Source organism: Ascaphus truei, chromosome 12, assembly GCF_040206685.1.
Source record: "Ascaphus truei isolate aAscTru1 chromosome 12, aAscTru1.hap1, whole genome shotgun sequence".
Lineage (NCBI taxonomy): Eukaryota > Metazoa > Chordata > Amphibia > Anura > Ascaphidae > Ascaphus > Ascaphus truei.
In genome coordinates this window covers 34,606,955-34,626,149 of record NC_134494.1, presented here as the reverse complement: position 1 = coordinate 34,626,149, position 19,195 = coordinate 34,606,955, and the positions used below count along the sequence as shown (strand labels likewise).

Sequence of the window (19,195 nt, the reverse complement as noted above, 5' to 3'; positions counted from 1 at the left end):
ATCACCCATTCCTCTGGTCTTGCCGCACACAATATTAGAACGCGGACAATCTAATAGTGTGTCAACCTTATTTAATTTTTTTATTAAACTTTTTTTATCATATCAATCTACTGCTCTCCTAGAAGTCCATTCCTGTTCTTTGTGACTCTTCGTACGGGATTCCCGTGAGATTCCTAGCATCTTCTGGCTGCCACCTGATTGAACTACTGTGTCTGGGAATATATACATTTGAATATTCATTTTTTTATTTACTAATCCCTGTGTATCACTTTGTATTATGCACTAAAGTCACACGTATTGGTTAATAAGATTAAGTCGAAGGGAGTCATTGAAAATATTTGTTCTTGGTATCAATGTACAAAGGTAGTTCTGATATGATTCAGAGCCAGGATTAGGAATAAGTGAAACTCAAATATGTACTTTAAAGCAGCAAAGCATGTGAAATCTTCATGGTTTTTTTTGTTTAAATAATTCAGTTCTGTAGTATTAGATACTACACTTTTTTTATTATTCAACTCGTAATGCCATTTTTAATCAGTTTTAAAGCATCCTTTGATTTCTACACCTCCCAAGCAGTGCAAGATCTTTGCAACACTTTCCCGTTGGTGATAATTTGTTGCCAAATTTCTCAGCAGTTTGTGCTGTAAACTGTAACAATAGACAATGTCACCTTGTTAATATAAGGGTACATAGTAGCTGCTGTGTTACATTGACTGAAGCAGCCATTATGTTAAGCACACAATCAGAATTTTTACACATTTATAACATGAGCATCAAATGATTGCCAGTTTAGGTAAATAAGAATAAAAATTTAATTTTATATATATATATATATATATATATATATATATATATATATATATATATATATATATATATATATATATTAGGGAATGTAGTATTGCTGCTTTAAATCTGTGTGTATAAAAAGCAGTGGTTCTAATCAATATAAATTTGATATTTATTTTCCTTCTCCCTCCCCATTTTGATTAGCCCCAAAAGCCTAGGAATTCCTTTGACTACATGTGTATGGCTAGAATATTGGGTGCTTGATGTGTATGGATAGAATATTGGGTGCTTGATGTGTATGGATAGAATACTGGGTGCTTGATGTGTATGGATAGAATACTGGGTGCTTGATGTGTATGGATAGACTACTGCGTGCTTGATATGTATGATAGAATACTGGGTGCTTGATGTGTATGGATAGACTACTGCGTGCTTGATATGTATGATAGAATACTGGGTGCTTGATGTGTATGGATAGAATACTGGGTGCTTGATGTGTATGTATAGTATACTGGGTGCTTGATGTGTATGTATAGAATACTGGGTGCTTGATGTGTATGGATAGAATACTGGGTGCTTGACATGTATGATAGAATACTGGGTGCTTGATGTAATAGCTCCTTATGTATAAGGAGTCCCAAACATATGGGAAATGCATTTTTAAAATATCTGCATATTTTGTATTACCTCTTCCAACCTCCATCTTTCGAAAAGTCTGTTATATTTCCCTGGTCGTCCCGCAAACCTGTAAAATATATATATATATAAAACGCTAAAAGATGACTAACAATAATACGTTCAAACCTACATTTTGTAAAAATTCTATGAAATCATTCATGTTTTTGACATTTATAAAGTAAGAACGTCAGAATGTGTTTTCCTGCCCCTGGCAAAACCCCACATACTTAACAATAAACTAGTTATAACGTACTGTGCCTATGAGCAGGGCTGCTCCTTTTAAATGACATACAGTAGAAATAATGCAAAAACTTATAATATCGAACAATATTTACTTGATGTACAGATCAACCTGCTAAAGGGGAGACCACCTCCAGCCCTCAAGGGCCACCAGCAGGCCAGGTATTAGGTATATCCCTGCTTCAGCACAGGTGGCTCAATCAGTGGCTCAGTCATTTTGATCGAGTCACTGATTGAGCCACCTGTGCTGAAGCAGAGATGTCCTGAAAACCTGACCTGTTGGTGGCCCTTGAGGACTGAAGTTGGCCGCTCCTGCACCCTAAGTGAAGGTTTTAAGGCTATTCTCTCATTAGCACGAGAGATGGGTGAATTTATTTAGTGGATTTGGATCCACCTTGAATCGCCCGATCCCTTTCACCCGCGGATTCCCACGGATCATTCTCCAAAAAAACGCAACTTTGGATTCTTTTCTTTCAGAGGCAAAGAACAATCCGTTTTCTAGACACATTTTTGACAATCCGGAAACAGATCCTAAAAGAGTCCATGCGGATTGTAGTTAATGACGGATTGGAATGAAGCCATCTGGGTTTTTAAGCATGCGATCCACACGCGGATATTTGTGCGCGGGACGGATCTTGTCAAAACGACCCGCGGAAATTCCGGGAAATGGATTTTGACAGTTTCGTCCATCCCTTATTAGCACAGGTGGCCCAATCATTTTGACTGAACCACATGTGCTCAAGCAGGGGGTATCCTTAAAACCTGCACGGTCAGTGGTCCTTAAGGGCTGGAGATGGGAACCTCTGAACCAGCAGATCATCTAAAAATCCTTTGTCGCATTTCTTCGGAATCCTCAATACATTTGTTATCGAACACGCAAGAAAACGTACCGGCCAAGGAAAAAGGCGATGTAAAATATCGAGCTGTTCAAGTTGACAAACTGGAAGAGGAACATTTTCAAAGCGAAGCTGTTCTCCCATTCCGAATCTGTTCTTGGGTGTTCTAGAGCGAGCAGAAGAAAACATTACTTGCAATATTGTTGGATCTCCATGTACATTTCTTACGTAATCATATTGAATAAAAAAGGCTTATTCCATCCCCCAAAACATATTCCTCAAATACATTACATCTACAATAAAGGAATATGGATGTTTTTTGGAGTACAGGGGCTGTTTCTTTGCATGCACATGCAGATCACAATACTAACTTTTGGTTGTTCCTTCATACTGTATCTAGAGATGTCTTAAAACGTGTCAAAATTATTTTTAATGTTGTCCTAAATGTAGTGTTTTTGTTACATTTTACTTTGGTTTAAATTTAGCTAGTTTCACTAATTTCGCTTGAACGTTTGCAAGAATGTTGTGTATATGATACTAAATAAAAGGACCTTTTACATTGACTTTTAATGCCCAATTTGCAAACCTTTAGTGAAAATTGCACACGTTCCTATTCATATTTATTTAAACCTTTTTTTTAGCTAGAGGGATTGTGGGGTATTGCAAATGAAGAGCAATGCTTTGATTTAATATTGCACCTGGAAAAAACTGGATGTACCCAAACCACCCATTTAGTTTCAGCCACAATAGCTAAAACATGAAAGCTCTTAATGGAGAGATTTGGGGGGACACTAGGGAGATCTCTTAACCTTTTCATCAGGCTGATGAAGCATTTCTCTGATTTGTTTCAGTGAGTCGAGCCTGTCTGCTTTCTGCGGGTTCCTGGTGCCAGAGAACGTGTTGCCTCCTGATCACACATAATGAACAGAAGATGTACCTACCTAAATTAGTGAGAAGATAAGCCACTTTTTCATATACCTAGAACATAAGAAGATAATTTAGGCATTGAATTCTCAGAGCAGCAGCAGCTTGGCTGAATATATACATACAAGTGTCTCGCCAGTTTAGAATTGAATATGAGGTTGAACTTGGTGGATATACAGTATCCAACATCAATCATGTATGTTACTACAGTATGCTATTTAGTTACCCAACTCCAGGTAACTGGACTACAGGTCAGGTTTTAAGAGCATCCCTGCTTCAGCAAAGGTGGCTCAATCAGTGGCTCAGTTGTTGACTGAGCCCTCTGTGCTGACGCAGGGGTAACCTTAAAACCTGAACTTTTGGTGGCCCATAAGGACTGGAGTTGGCCGCCCCAGACTTACACTGTATACTTATTCTTTGTTTAAATACCATATTATGTACTTGACCGCGTTCCTCTGACTTTGCGCCAGCCACATATTCCTTACTAAAATACAGGCCGCTGTCAGATTCATTGTAAGAGGGAAAAAAAGAGATCTAGACACTTACAACGTTGAGGGACATGATGATCATAAAGTTTATGCAAACTCCAGTCCCAGATGTGGCGAATTGCCAGTACTTCTCGATAACATGCCATTTAAAGGACGCAAACTGCTCCATGGCGACCAGGCGGTACACCACCACCGTGAAAACCGCCGTCAGCACCAGAGATATCTGAGAAGAAACACAAGAGGTATACAGCCGTTAGATACAGCACTTATTAGCAGCATTATCATGTGTCTGGGTCAGGGAGGTGGCCAACTCCAGTACTCAAGGGCCACCAACAGGCCACATATTTGGGATTTCCCTGCGTCAGCACAGGTTGTTCAATCAGTAGCTCAGTCTTTGACTGAGCCACTGAGTGAGCCACCTGTGCTGAAGCAGGCATATCCTTATAACCTTGACCGGTTGGTGGCCCTTGAGGACAGAAACTGGCCACCCCCTGGTCTAGATCATTGTTGAAATGTTGTTGCTGCACATTCCATCAACCCTTTCCCTGCCACGAACTGGAGGCACCTTAGATGGCGAAGGGTTAAAATACCCTCGACCAACTGCAGACACAAGGGGGCATATTTTCCTGGCAATTTAATAGCCCCCCCCCCCGCGCCTGTTTCTTGTTGTTGATCAAAACCTTTTTTATTTTTGATGTCTGTTTTTTTTAAATTGTTAACCCCATCGCTATTAGAGGGCCAGCAAGGCATCTCAAAGGGTTAATTAATCTTGCCATGGCAACAGAGTCGTGCAATGAAGTATACACTGTTTAAAAATGTTATCTGTGGATGGGTGGGGGGAGGGGGAAATCACAAAAATATTTCTGTACCCATTCTACTTTTGATCTAGCGCCCCCTGCCCTTTAAATATGAAATAGCAGAGGGTGCTGTACCATGAAGAATATTCCTGACACAGACACCATCAGCCGGCTGAGCTTGTCACTGACCGGCTGGAAAGGCTCTGGCTTGCCAGTGATAGGATTGACACGTTCCAACTTTGAATATTTCGCTTCAAACTGAGGCCGCAGCTCTTCCTGAAAAGACAAAGTCTATCAATTCTTGTGTTATTAGTATTATGGGCACCTCAAAATGGTCCAACCCCGTGACTGCACTCTTCAATTCACAATTTACAATTCAAGATATACTTCAGAGATGAGTAAATTTTAGGCACAAACAAATATCATACAGGAGGGGTGGGCGGCTCCACTCCTCAAGGGCCCCCACCAATAGGTCAGGTTTTCAGGGTATCCCTGCTACAGCACATGTGGCGTAGTCATTATTATTGAGTCATTTGTATTTCATATAACATCACAAAATACTTAAAAACGATCTAGTTGTACTTTGATGATGGCTTTAAACCTGTACTTTATGGACTCATGGGGGATTCCCAGGAGATCGTAGGAGAAAAAATATTGATTATGGCCAATGTATAGTTTTTTTCATATCAGAATTCGTTTTTTGGTCATAATTTTTATTCAGGTAGTTAAAAATATTTTATTGCAATGCTAAACATGATAAATAATAATGGTGTTATATATGTGTATATATATATATATATATATATATATATATTATATATGTGTATATATTATATATATATATATTATTATATATGTGTGTGTATATATTATATATGTGTATATATATACTATTATATATGTGTATATATATATTATATATGTGTATATATTATATATATATATATTATTATATATGTGTGTGTATATATTATATATGTGTATATATATATTATTATATATGTGTATATATATATATATATATATATATATATATATATATATATATATATATATTACACACACACACACTACACCAGTTATTTTGTAGTTCTCATAAAAGCTAAGCCAGGGTTCTGCAGAGAATATTTGAACGGTTCAGATGTTCTTGGGGGGCTGGAGACCACTTGCTGTATGTACCTCCTCATCTTCCCAGTCAATGAGATCCCAGTCATAAGTGAGAACAGCTCTCCTCCGCTTCCAGAACTCCAGGAAGACTGTAGCTGAAACAAAAGGCATTTGCACATGTGGGACATTCTCCATCTAATTGTAGGAATCAATGTCTGTACATGGAATACAAAGTTACATCTATGTGATATCCTTAATGTTATCACCACATAGTACTGTACATCTATTTTATAAACACTGCCATATAGGCCAATGTGTTAATCAAAGCTTCGTACAACTTAGAGCCAGATCCACAAAGCTCCATAACATCATGTTATCAAAATCAGTACCGGACGGTATGTTCTCTGAGGTTAACATCAACCCACAAAACTAACTGTATGCAAAAATAACGGCCGATAGTTATCGCATTAGCATGGGCTTAATGCCATGTTAAGTTAGCACTGCCTTGTGTTAGTTTCACACAGCGTCATCCAGAACTTTACATATGGGTTTTACAAGAGTGAGAGAGGACATTTGGGATGCTAGAAATTCTCTCTCTCTAATTCTCTCTATTTCTCTCTATTACACCTCATATTTCAGGCTCTGGACAGAACCAATGGCACCTTTAGGTATGACCTAAGTAACCCATCACTAAAACCCTTCAGTAACTAACAGAGCTCTGTGGACAGGTGTGGTTCCAGGGAACACCTCTTTTGCATACCATTAGCACTAGTGTTTGTTATATCCTGGTTTCCTATCAAGTCCCGTATCACACACTCAATTCTCCTCCTCAGTTTTAAAGCTTTACACTATTCTGCCCCTCCTTACATCTCAGCCCTAATTTCTCGCTATACACCCTCCTGACTCTTGCGTTCTGCTCAAGGATGTTTTCTCTCTACCCCCCTTGTATCTAAAGCCCTCTCCCGCCTAAATCCTTTCTCACTGACTGTCCCACACCTCTGGAATGCCCTTCCCCTCAAAAACCGACTAGCACCCTCTCTATCCACCTTTAAAACCCACCTGCTTAAGGAAGCATATGAGTAGCTCCATGGCTGATAATTAACACCTCATACATAAAGCTTGGCCCCTTGCAGACACACTTACCAGAACACCCTCCTACTATCTCTGTATGTTCTTCCTACCAACCAATTAGATTGTAAGCTCTTCGGAGCAGGGACTCCTTTTCCTAAATGGTACTTTTATGTCTGAAGCGCTTTTCCCCTTTGTGTTATTTATATCATTTATTTTTTATGTAATTGTCAAATGTATTATTGCTGGGAAGCGCTATGTACATTAATGGCGCTACATAAATAAAGCCATACATACATACATAGTAACATCGGGGCTTGTTCCGACTGAAAATAGCATTTACAGTAATACTGCGTTAGTAAGCTTTAAAGATACCAGTTAGGTCTTAACAAGGTGTTAACTTAAGTGAACACCTTGTTACGGCAATAACAGAGCTTTGAGGTTCTGGGCCTTAGTGTTCTGCTAAAACTAATTACATTGAGATTTGTACAGGACAATGATTAAAATCACATGACTCAAGCAAATGAGTTGATCCTTTTTTTTTCTCGAATGTGTTTGCAGAGAGAGCATACTGTACTTTCTATAGTTCCATAGAGACATGTTACATTTATTCAGCTAAGATACCCATCCAATATTTATAGTTATTTTGATTCCAGAGGAAGGCAAACCAAAATATCTCAGTAAAACCTTTGCCAACTACATACAAATGTATCTATATATAGGCTCAATCAATAATTGCCAAATATTAATTCCACTTTATTAGTAGCAAACATTATTGGGAAATATTAAAACATGCATGTGTCTCCCTGACTGCACATCTGATATACAGTAATACCTGACAATATACACTTGGTACTCATTTACCCTCTTTAAAGATTACATGTTGTACTCCTACATACATATTTGCCAATTATGACTCATAAGAAGAGAAATAAATTAATTTCTGACTCCAAATAATGACAATCAGATTACTCCCTGGATCAACATCCTTACCATATTTACTTATTAGGTATATCCTTGTATACCTTTCCTTTCTAAAAAGATGTCCAACTTTTTTTTTGAAGATATCTATTGTATCTGCCATCACAGTCTCCATGGGTAATCAATTCCAAATTTTAATTACCATTACTGTAAAGAACCCTTTCCTTTGTTGCTGGTGAAAACTCCATTCCTCCAACCTGAAGGGATGTTCCCGGGTTGCGAACCATGAAAAATGTGCCCTGTCTTTTTTACCAGTGAAACATTTTGCGTCCTAGATGGAGTCAAGTATGAAGTCAAAGTGCGCTGCGATTTCGACTAATATGCATAATTCAAAAAATTCCCTAGATTCCCTTCAAACTTTTAGTAAGGGGAGGGTGGCCTGAGAGGTGACAGGGGGCTGTGAAGAGGTGACCGGGGGGTGTGAGGAAAAAGCTGGGGGCTGTGAGGAGAACTGTGAGGAGCAATACTGAAGAAGAGTCCAGGGGCTGAAAGGTGAAGAGGGGCTGTGAGGAGGAGACCGGGGGCTGAGAAGTGAAGGGTGGCTGTGGAGGAGAAGGACGAGGAGAACTGTGAGGAGCAGTACTGAAGGAGAGGCCAGGGGCTGAGAGGTGAAGAGGGGTTGTGAGGAGGTGGCCGGAGGCTGAGAAGTGAAGGGGGGCTGTGGAGAAGGACGAGGAGAACTGTGAGGAGGAGGACTGAGTAGTAGGACTATGAGGAAGAGGCCGGAGGATGAGAGGTGAAGGGAAGCTGTGAGGAGGAGGCCCACGGCTGAGATGGTGAAGGGGGGCTATGAGGAGTAGGGGGGCTATGTGGAGGAGGGGGGCTGTGAGGATGAAGATTGTGAGGAGTGACTGAGGAGTCCGGGGGCTGAGAAGTGACTGGGGTTTTTTTGGAGGTGGTCCCTCCTCCAAGACTTATTATATTGATAAGTCTAGGATATAGGCTAAGTATTCTCCTTATTATTTTATAATTAGGGATAGTACCCTGTGGCGATAAAAGGCCATTAATAAAAACATTATACCCGGCTGATTAACTCTACATCACATTGGTAGTAAAGGGGTTTAACATATGTGCATTATCCTGATGTGTTTTCCCCTGCACAACCTTTATTGTCCCCATTTTGCAGCCTATTCCCTGACTGTGGTAATAGGAATGAATACAAACTGTGCTGTTAGCTTTTCAGACACAAGATGGCGTTGTGAGCGCTGAACCAAGCGCTGATTGAAGACACGTGGCTGTGTATGGGAGGGCCGCTTTGAAGATAGGTATCCATTTCTAAGCACTAGACCTCGCAACCGCAAGGTTAATTGAATAAGTGGTTTGCGGTTCAACTGAAGTGGATTCTGTCAAAATGTATCCCTTGTCTTGTTAGCGTCTTAACTTGACAGGGAGAAAGTATATTGACGTGGGAAGTAGGTTAACCACGGAAACCACATTAGAGACCTTTCAATTAAGTACGCTAACCTGCGAACGGAGTGGGCTAGCACTCTAATTTTTGGAATGAATGCAGCCCAGAATATAGAAACCATGCACCCACATATAAAGTTTATTTCATTGACGCAAGCAGAACATACTTTATTTAATAAAATGTATTTTATTGTTGGTTTTAAATGTACAGTCAGGGAAAAACTTTTTCTGACACATGCGCTTTGCAAACCGGAAAGCTCTTTTTGCCCGTTCTGCAAACTCCGGGCAAATCGGGGATTGGTGGGTTAAATGTTCCCACGGAGGGGATTAGGCACGCATGTTAGAATAGGACTGTAAACCCTATAAACCTGCCTGCTGAGCTATTCCCTGTGTGATTCATGACTTATCCAAGCTTTGCTCAAGATTCCGTTCAAGTACAGCGGCAGCGGTTCCAGAACGCAAGGGGTTAACAACATCGTAACCAAGGATTTACCCCTACTTCCGGAATTCGTTAGCCCTGGGGACTCCCGAACGAATCCCAATGAACTAGAACGAACTTCTTTTATTTTGCCGGAAATATTAGGTTGGCAACTTGCGACCTACTGTAGCCAAAAGGACTTTAAGCCAGAGACTTTATTTCTACAGCTTTCGTTCAATGGACAATTTATTTTGTTTTCCCATCCCAGTAAGTGTTTATTAAGTGTATTCTGAGGTTGTCGTATGTTTGTCTATCAAGGAAATAAATGACAATTTATTTTGCCCGCCTTGTTATGCTCAATCGCGAATCCCAAAAATATAAAAGTGTTGATAAGTACTGGTCCACCGTGACATACCCTACTTAGTGTCCCCACTCCTCTGGCGATACACAGAGGAAGACTATGCCTCGAAAGGGTTCCCCAAGCCACAGTCCCGAGGCATATCTGGATCAGCCTAATCAGAGGGTCAATAGCCGAGCACAAGCAGAGAACAGTGATGAGACTATACACAAAGTGATGTATACAAAGTAAATGAGACTTCATCGTTGGTGATTAATAAATGTGCTGTTTGTATGAATAAAGTTCATGGCGCTCATGATTGCATTACCAACGCCCGGCCTGCACGAATCCCGCACCATGACAAGGTAACCAACACTGAGTAAGCCTATTCAAGACATTTGATGTAAATTCCTTAGCACCCGGGCAGGGAAGGTTACATCGGCAGTGTAAATGTAAAAACAATGTTGCAGCATAAGCCTGTGAGCCAGTCGTAAGGAGTAAGGGGAGAGGAGCGAGGGGAGAGGAGTGAGGGGAAAGGAGCAAGGGGAGAGAAGCAAGGGGAGAAGAGAAAAGGGAGAGGAGCAAGGGGAAAGGAGCAAGGGGAGAGGATTGAGGGGAGAGAAGCAATGGGAGAAGAGAAAAGGGAGAGGAGCAAGGGGAAAGGAGCAAGGGGAGAGGAGCAAGGGGAGAGGAGCAAGGGAGAGGAGTAAGCGGAGAGGAGTAAAGGAAGAGGAGTAAGTGGAGAGAAGTAAAGGGAGAGGAGTAAGTGGAGAGAAGTAAAGGGAGAGGAGTAAGCGGAGAGGAGTAAGCAGAGAGAAGTAAAGGGAGAGGAGTAAGCGGAGAGGAATAAGCGGAGAGAAGTAAAGGGAGAGGAGTAAGCGGAGAGGAGTAAGCGGAGGGAAGTAAAGGGAGAGGAATAAGCAAAGAGAAGTAAAGGGAGAGGAGTAAGCGGAGAGGAGTAAAGGGAGAGGAGTAAGCGGAGAGGAGTAAAGGGAGAGGAGTAAGCAGAGAGAAGTAAAGGGAGAGGAGTAAGCGGAGAGGAATAAGCGGAGAGAAGTAAAGGGAGAGGAGTAAGCAGAGAGGAGTAAAGGGAGAGGAGTAAGCGGAGAGGAGTAAAGGGAGAGGAGTAAGCAGAGAGGAGTAAAGGGAGAGGAGTAAATGGAGAGGAGTAAGCGGAGAGGAGTAAGCAGAGAGAAGTAAAGGGAGAGGAGTAAGCGGAGAGGAATAAGCGGAGAGAAGTAAAGGGAGAGGAGTAAGCGGAGAGGAATAAGCGGAGGGAAGTAAAGGGAGAGGAATAAGCAGAAAGAAGTAAAGGGAGAGGAGTAAGCGGAGAGAAGTAAGCAGAGAGAAGTAAAGGGAGAGGAGTAAGCGGAGAGGAGTAAGCAGAGAGAAGTAAAGGGAGAGGAGTAAGCGGAGAGGAGTACGCAGACAGGAGTTGCTTCTCTGCATACATGAAAACTACAACACATACCTAAAGGTTACATTGCACATATTCTAAATATTGTACTGCACAATCGTAAATGAAAGGTGAGGCTCCTGTCACTCACCCCAAGGCAACTCTTGTGTGAGCAATGTACCCTTTCCTCTTTTGTTGTGCGTCACCAAATTTCCAAAATGTAATATAGAACAGAATATAGACGTACACGCAACTTGCCTTATTCCTTCTTCTTCTTCTTTTTTTTTTACATAAGGCACCTTGAGGGATCTTGATCTTTCCTAACCCTTTCTCTAAAAGTGTGGCCTGCAACTCACTGAAAGCATGGCACGCCGGGCATCTCTGGCTCAAGATAATTATCTACTGCTTATTATATAGTACTAACCATTTATATTGGGACCATATATGATAAGAGGCAGTTTTGCCCAGGCTATCGTCAGGAAAGTGTCTGACCAATGAAAGTGTTTGGAATATGTGCCTCTTAATGTCAATGTGTTAATGTACTTTGCATTTATCCTGACAGGTGTGTATAAATACCGTAAGTTAGGATATGTGCTTAGGATGGTCCGCCATTGTGGCTCCAAGTGTAATAATGTCTGTTAACAGAAAAATGCGTCACCATACAAATGGAACGTATAAGTGCGTGTGTTTACGCTCATGTGTGTGTGTGCGCGCGCGTGTGTGTGTGTGTAAGAGAGGAATGCGCTGTAATATAATCACTGTGGAATATGGTAAACAATTTAAAAGGTTTTGCAGCACCGGATCCTGGGTTTAGAGCCGCAAACCTACCTCACATCAACATTTACAGCATCAGGACCAGGGGATCCTCCGGAGCTTAACTGCGCTTTGTTTAGTCCCGGGGAGGTATCAGTATTCTCCCAGGGTCTTTCAATGGCCATCCAATGGGAAGCTGCAACCGATGACATTGCGGCTTCCTATTGGCCTGTGGGACCAGCGAGATGTGACTGCAATTTTGAATTCCCTGGAGCAAGTCGAAACACTAGCAACGACATCGGTAAGGATATCGGGAACCTGGCAGTCTCCAGAGACAAAAATAGCGCAGCTCAGCTCCGGAAGACACCCCGATTCCAACGCTGTAAGAAAACAATCCCAGGTATCAAAAATAAAGCACAGGCAGCTGGGATTGCTTCTCTAGCTGGGCACAGGGATAAGGGATAACCTCCTATTCTTAAGGTTATTTATGTACAGTGGGATGACAGGTATTATTGGTAAAGGAACTGTTATAATTTACAGTACAATTTTTTTCATAAAAGATAGGACCACCAAAAGTTCAGCAGTGTGATATTATCTCAAGTATAGGGCTAGTGACTGTAAGTCCATGGAAAGGACAGACGGCAATGTCCAAGCTACAGAGACTTAGCAGTCTATATTATCAAACGAAATGTGGATGCCGCATTGTATCAATAAGTAAACACTGTCATACATTGCAACATGTCGCATACCAAACTTATTGGCATGACAAAGAAAGTGATTGAAAGAAGCTTGGCTTCTGTATTTTATGCGTCACTGTGACGAATATAAACTGAAAAACCTGAATGCGGTGCAGCCATAAGCAAATAATTACGACAAGAACTGATGCTAAAGTTTGCCCTGAAGCGGTAACCCTTTCACCGGCAGAGGAGCCCATAGCACATTGCAGATCGACTTTCCCTCCAACGTGCCAATGTGTGATTATAGAAATACCCCAGAGGTTTACTTTGGAGATTTATAAGGGGCAACCATTGAGTAATACTGAGAAAATACTTTGTGGTTCATCATATTTCCCATTCGGAGGTGAAGAGAAAACCCAGAACTGAAAACAAACTTACAGCAAATGGGGAGCACATTTATTAAAAAAAATAAAATCCCCAGACATTCAATCCTCCATATTCGTCATGGAGACTTCATGGTAATTAGCTGAAATATATATATATATATAAAATATTCTGCTTTCTCCCTCATAAAAGATCTATTAGCCGCACACAATGGCACATTATGGAGAAATGGCCACATTTGTAGATTGTGGTGTAGTTCGGTATTCAAGGATTTCAATGCAAATTTATAGAAAAGCTGTCGGAAAACTTGTTTTTAAACAAAATGTTCATAAAACACCTGATGTATTTTATTGATGTAAAATATAAGTAAATGATGTAAAAACATTACATATCTGCCGCCATTTGCATGGCCACGTATGGAAGAAAAATTATGTCCAGAGGTATTATTTATAAGCAGGCGACGCATTTTATGAATATACCCGCTTAATGAGCTATTTTACTTTTGTTTGGTAATAAATTAGCAACACGCCGCAGGCCGCTTGTAACGTCATAGGCCAACAGCGCTCTGTGAACCTACCATTTAAAAAGTAATAGTTTGGCTTTGTTGAGTGGTGAGCGGTTCTGCTAGTTACACATAGAACCTACATGTTTACAGAGCTGCCTCACACTTTCAGTATTATAGTAAAGTCATCGCCTTGGTCCAATTCTCTAGTTGACATAAGCAAAGTGATACAGTATTTAAATGCACAGGTGAAGCCTTTAGGTTAAGGAAAAGGTTTGGAGAGGCATACAGTATAACGTGCTTGTCATAACTGATAGAATTAAAACATTCTATTCTAAGATGGAACGCAGCTTAACAAGCACGCAACACTAATGAAAGATTTGCCGGACCAAATCTTGCAAGTGATATCCAGTGTTGTTAACCATTAACATAAAATCTCACAGTTACATTTACATCCCGAATGTTGTACTGCTGATCACCTTCTGTCTACTGCTTTATGCTGAGAAAAGGCTTCACAGAGAACACCCTGACTCTGGTTGCAAATCTTCAATGGCTCTTGAATTACATGGTTCAGGGCACCTCTCTGAGTACAAAGAAAAAAAACAACACTTGAGAGAAGTATCTGTGTGACTGTTACATTCCTATCTTCATACCTCTGGGGGGGAAAACACTACCTTGCAAGTACTGTGGGTTTCTATCACATCTGACGTTAAACCCTAAAAAAGAACCGATTGTATTACACTTTTCAATGAGGCTTATATCAGTGCTTTCAACTCGATTTTTAAAAACTGGTTTATGTAAAGTGCACAGTAATACTACCCCGTGTAATTTGCATGTGTGCAGCACTGATATGTCACATATTTTCCTCGCTGACCTTATATATTTGCAGGTCACACAAAAAAGAGTGTGGCATCATTTGTATAGGTCAATATTTTTCAACCAGGGTTCCTAGGAACCCTTGGGTTCCCCGGGCATCCCTAAAAGGTTCCCTGCAATTTTCTGGTCATTTGAATATAGTATCAAATACAGAAGAACTTACAATGCATCTGATCTCAGACGCGCTATTAGAGGGAGTTGGGGTTCCTTACAATGCATCCGATCTCAGATGCGCTATTAGAGAGGGTTGGGGTTCCTTAAAATGCATCTGATCCCAGATGCACTATTAGAGAGGGTTGGGGTTCCTTACAATGCATCTGATCTCAGACATGCTATTAGACGGGTGGTCCCCGTGGGTGTCTGGGGGTCCTCGGGTGGTCCCCGTTGGCGCCCAGGGGTCCTCGGGTGGTCCCTGCGGGTCCCCGCTGGCCTGCAGTACCAACCCTGTTGTAAAATAAATAAATATGGCATACATTTCAATAAAGACACCTCCCACCCCCCCATGCCTCCCCCCCCCACCAAACACATATAGTACAGTAATGAGCAAAATAACTATTATCCAGATATGGATAATAGCTAATTTGCCCATTATTAAAGAAAACATTAGCCAGGCAGCATAAATAAAGTAAATAAAAACAGTTCTATTTACCCCTGCCATTTATGAAGGGCGTCCTCATCAGCACACTGCAGGGCTTTAAGGGATGATGCCACATCCTTTTGAACCAAGGTAACCTGTTACATAATTTTATGTGGGGGTACAGGGGGTGGGTTATGTATTGGTGCTTATTACATATTGTAATGTTTATTGGGGCAGAGGGGGTGAGTGAAAGGCCAAGTAAACCCTTCACTCACCCCCTCTGCCCCCAATAAAGCTGCTGTTGTCCCTCAACCCCTTCATTGCCTTAGCGGTTAGCCGCTAAGGTAATGAAGTTGACTGTAAATGTATTTTTATTGCATCTGATTCATGCCGGCGGTTTCCAGTGCTGATATTAATGGACAAAGCGCCCAGTGCGTGAAACGCGTCAGAGGATCTGCCAGAACCGTTTTTTGTTATGTTTTAATCCAATAAATCTTTAATTTTGGTCTTTGTCTACACCAGTTCTTGGCAAAGTTGTGCTCCGGTTTTTTCACCATTTTTCTATCTGATATTAATGGATATGGAGTATGGATATGAAGTCCCCTCTGTCGCTGCTTATCGGCAGCTTGCCAACTTTACCCTTATTGAGGCGATTTTGAAAGGAAATCTCAATCCTAGAGCCGTGATTAGCCTCAATAAGCTAATCGGGGCTACCAGAATACCACGTGTTTGAAAACCTGGCAATAAGTGGCGATAAGTGGCTTATCGGCACGCTTTTGGCAATTTTTTTTCCAGCCAAAAAATTGGCTGAAAAAGCTCTCTTATTGCTGACTTATCGGAGCTTACTGAATAGCAGTAGGCTTTTTTGGCGATAAGTGACTTATCGGAGTTTAGTGCATAGGCCCCTATGTCTTATCTGGTGCTTGACCCTGTGAAAGAATTCTGGTCTCTTGTGACAACCACTATCACAAGTAATGTTTATATTTCATTTTATGTAGGCAATAATTGGTTAGACTAATTTTTCTAAGGAGCCAGCTCCCTGTCATCCAGCTAACACCAGAAACCCCTAGACATAGCCAGAAATAAGTATATTTGTATCATAACAAACAGATAGTAAGTGAGACTGATACATTTTACAGGCTCCTTCAGAAATTAATAGATCATTTGAGAAAGCATTGAAATGAAGGAAAATACAATTTAAAGTTAGTATAGGCCACAAGTCTTCAATTAGATCTCTAGATCAGAAAACATTTAATTGGGGTATACAGGGGGAATCCTAGCAATCTAAGTGCTGAGCGCCACATGATCGGCTTACTCAGGGCTTGCTTCCACTCTCCGATGAGGTAGGCACCGTTCAGATCTGAGTGGTGTAATTTGCGGTAAAACACTATCAAATAAGCCGCTGAAAGTCCTGCTCTCCACTTCTCAAGCTCAGCTACACTCGTAGCTTCTAGGGCTCTCTGGTCCTCCTTTTGGTGTCTCCAGCACTGCCTCGGAGCAGACCACTTAGATCACCTGCACGACAGGACCGTGGGAAAGTATTGTAGAGGGACTGGCGACTAATCACAGAGCGGATGCTGCTCACAGAGCAATCAGGAGCCGAGGGCTTGTCTGCATTCGCCAATCAGGGCTGGGGCTGGGCTTAGGAGTTAAAGGGCCAATGGGAGCAGCGACAATAGGTCGGACTCAGCAACAGCTTCCCCGGCCTACAGGATATCTCCCGCTGGGCTGGCGCCTCTCTCTCTGGAGAGATAGTAATTTTCTACGCATTTCAGGCAGTGCCCCCCACCCCCAAGGCCCGATCTTCGCCCCTGGACATGCTCCTCTTTGTCCCCTGCACCCCACTCCTCCTCTAGACCCAGCAGCAGCCATTTTCTCTGAACATGTGAGCAGCAGAAAGGGGTTCTCAGCCATGCATGTCCAGAGACTTTGGCTCTGCTTTGTTGCACAAAACATATTTTTATACTTGCAGTCACATTACACAGTAATAAAGAATATGTTTTTACATCAAATGCAAGGGGCTATTGGGCATTTTAAATCAGGGTAGCCTGGGGGGACCAGATGAGCTCCAGGGAAGAATTAGAGGGGCCAGAGACAAGGCTTAACCTTTATTTTACTGGTTCCTGGACCGTTTGCCGTCACATGGCTCTGTCTGCATTCTGCTGTAAGAAAGCCGTGAGCGCGATTCTGCTCTCCAACAAGGTCGCCTGCTTCCACAGTGAGCTGTTTTCTCGGTCAGAGAAAACCTGTTCAGCACTACAGACAAGGAACTCATGGGAGACCCGCTTGCTGCGCCAGCCTCTCTCCTACCTTGTGCCCGGCTAGCTGACTATCACAGACTACAGAACCAGCCGGTTCCCGCTCCAGGAGGCTTGGGAGTAAACCATGACTTTACTTTCTCCAGCAGGAAAACACAGGCGCTCTTCCCACTTCCCCAGAGGCTGGTAAAGTCCTCACTTCTTCTGACCTTTTTCAGCCCATGAGCTGATTTCTCTCCCGGTTTGTTTCCTGGCTTTAGGGACATCCGCTTTTAAGGAACTTTGACTTAGGCCAAGGCCATAGTGCAGGCACGCATGCAGAGGCGATCCATGGCCTGTGAAATTACTATGATGCAAGAGACAGGGAGGCGTGGCGGAGGCGCGGCCGTGACATCACAAGGTCAGTTCGACCCTCATTGGCTGAACCGCCTGCGTGACGCAGCCGCCGCGCCAAAACATGAAAATCTTGTCTTTTGAAAATGCTGCCGCGCTTCATCGCGCTCACTATGGACGGCCTCATAGAAATGCTGTCTCCTGTTCGCGCCGCGCACTCCGTTGCATGCGCGGTCGCGGTCACTATGACGAGGCCGTACTTGGCCCTAGTGGCAATACTCCACCTCAGTGCCTGCAGTCAAAAGGACTATGGTGGAGATATTGCAGTCTGTGACCTCACTGTACTTTAACCCGGGACAGCTCCCATAGTCTCCCCCCGGGTACCCTTCCCGATTCCCCATAGAAACTTACCTTTGCATACATCTATGTTGAATGTGACTCAATGATAGCATTAGCTAAATAAACCTGTTTTTATTAAACTGCTGTGTTTTGTCTGGCGATCCAAACAAACCTGTTAATCTGATGAACCCCTGATCATGACGCCTTTCTTACTTAATGGCCTGGAAAAAATAAACAATATACTGTAACCGAATGGAGGTTATAGTGATACCAAGCACTACAGTATTTACTATACCAAGTGTCCTTTCAACTACTATTGTGGATTTCCATAAATGTGCATTTTAGCGTTATAATGCAAGATGCTGCACTCTGCTACCCTATAACACAATAATTGTCTGCAACTATTCCTATATTGTCCATTTGTGTAGCATAGATCAATTGGCCCAGATTGCCCCTTCAGAGAATTGCAAAAAGGAATATTATGTTCATTTATATATACAGTATATATATTATTGCACAATTCATTATCTGGGTGCCATGCTTCTCTAGGTTTGGGTAAAGATGTATATGAGAAATGATAAGATGTTGTTCAGTATATGTTATTAATAATAAAGCTTCTTATGAAATAACAACAAGGTTTCTACAATCAGTTCTGTTCCTGGCAGACATACAGTAGTAAGAGGGTTTGCATTAAGGATTCACAATGTTTAAATAACCTGTAATTCCAGTTGCTTTAAGGCCCTTTAATAACCAAAGACAATTCTTCAGAAAAGGCAATGATGAGTTTAACAAAGTTTCCCATCCATGGTAAATTCAAGTAAAATTATTTGTGATAATTCCTTTATAGCTATATCTGCTCATTTGTTTCCTACACAGCAAGTTACCATGGCAATGGCTCATCTATACACTTGCCATGATAAAGCTGAAATGTATAGAACTGTGTAAAATTACATCTTGACAATAAGAGAATCAGGTCGGTCTGGTTCTCAGGTGTTCTATTACACACAGAGAAATCCAGCCCCACCTACGT

The 19,195-nt window shown here is 41.8% G+C and overlaps 1 protein-coding gene across 4 annotated transcripts in view; it reads right to left on the bottom strand.

Annotated features, from left to right (window-relative positions):
* ANO3 (anoctamin 3) overlaps positions 1 to 19,195 on the bottom strand; it is a 183,733-nt gene that overhangs the window by 11,789 nt on the left and 152,749 nt on the right. For all 4 annotated transcript variants that reach the window (XM_075567281.1, XM_075567282.1, XM_075567283.1 and 1 more), the window contains 6 exons: positions 5,932 to 6,014; positions 4,888 to 5,028; positions 4,014 to 4,178; positions 3,485 to 3,521; positions 2,598 to 2,709; positions 1,477 to 1,534 (listed from right to left, as the gene is read on the bottom strand). In XM_075567281.1, coding sequence (XP_075423396.1) covers positions 1,477 to 1,534; positions 2,598 to 2,709; positions 3,485 to 3,521; positions 4,014 to 4,178; positions 4,888 to 5,028; positions 5,932 to 6,014 — 596 coding nt within the window. The remainder of the gene's footprint in view (positions 1 to 1,476; positions 1,535 to 2,597; positions 2,710 to 3,484; positions 3,522 to 4,013; positions 4,179 to 4,887; positions 5,029 to 5,931; positions 6,015 to 19,195) is intronic.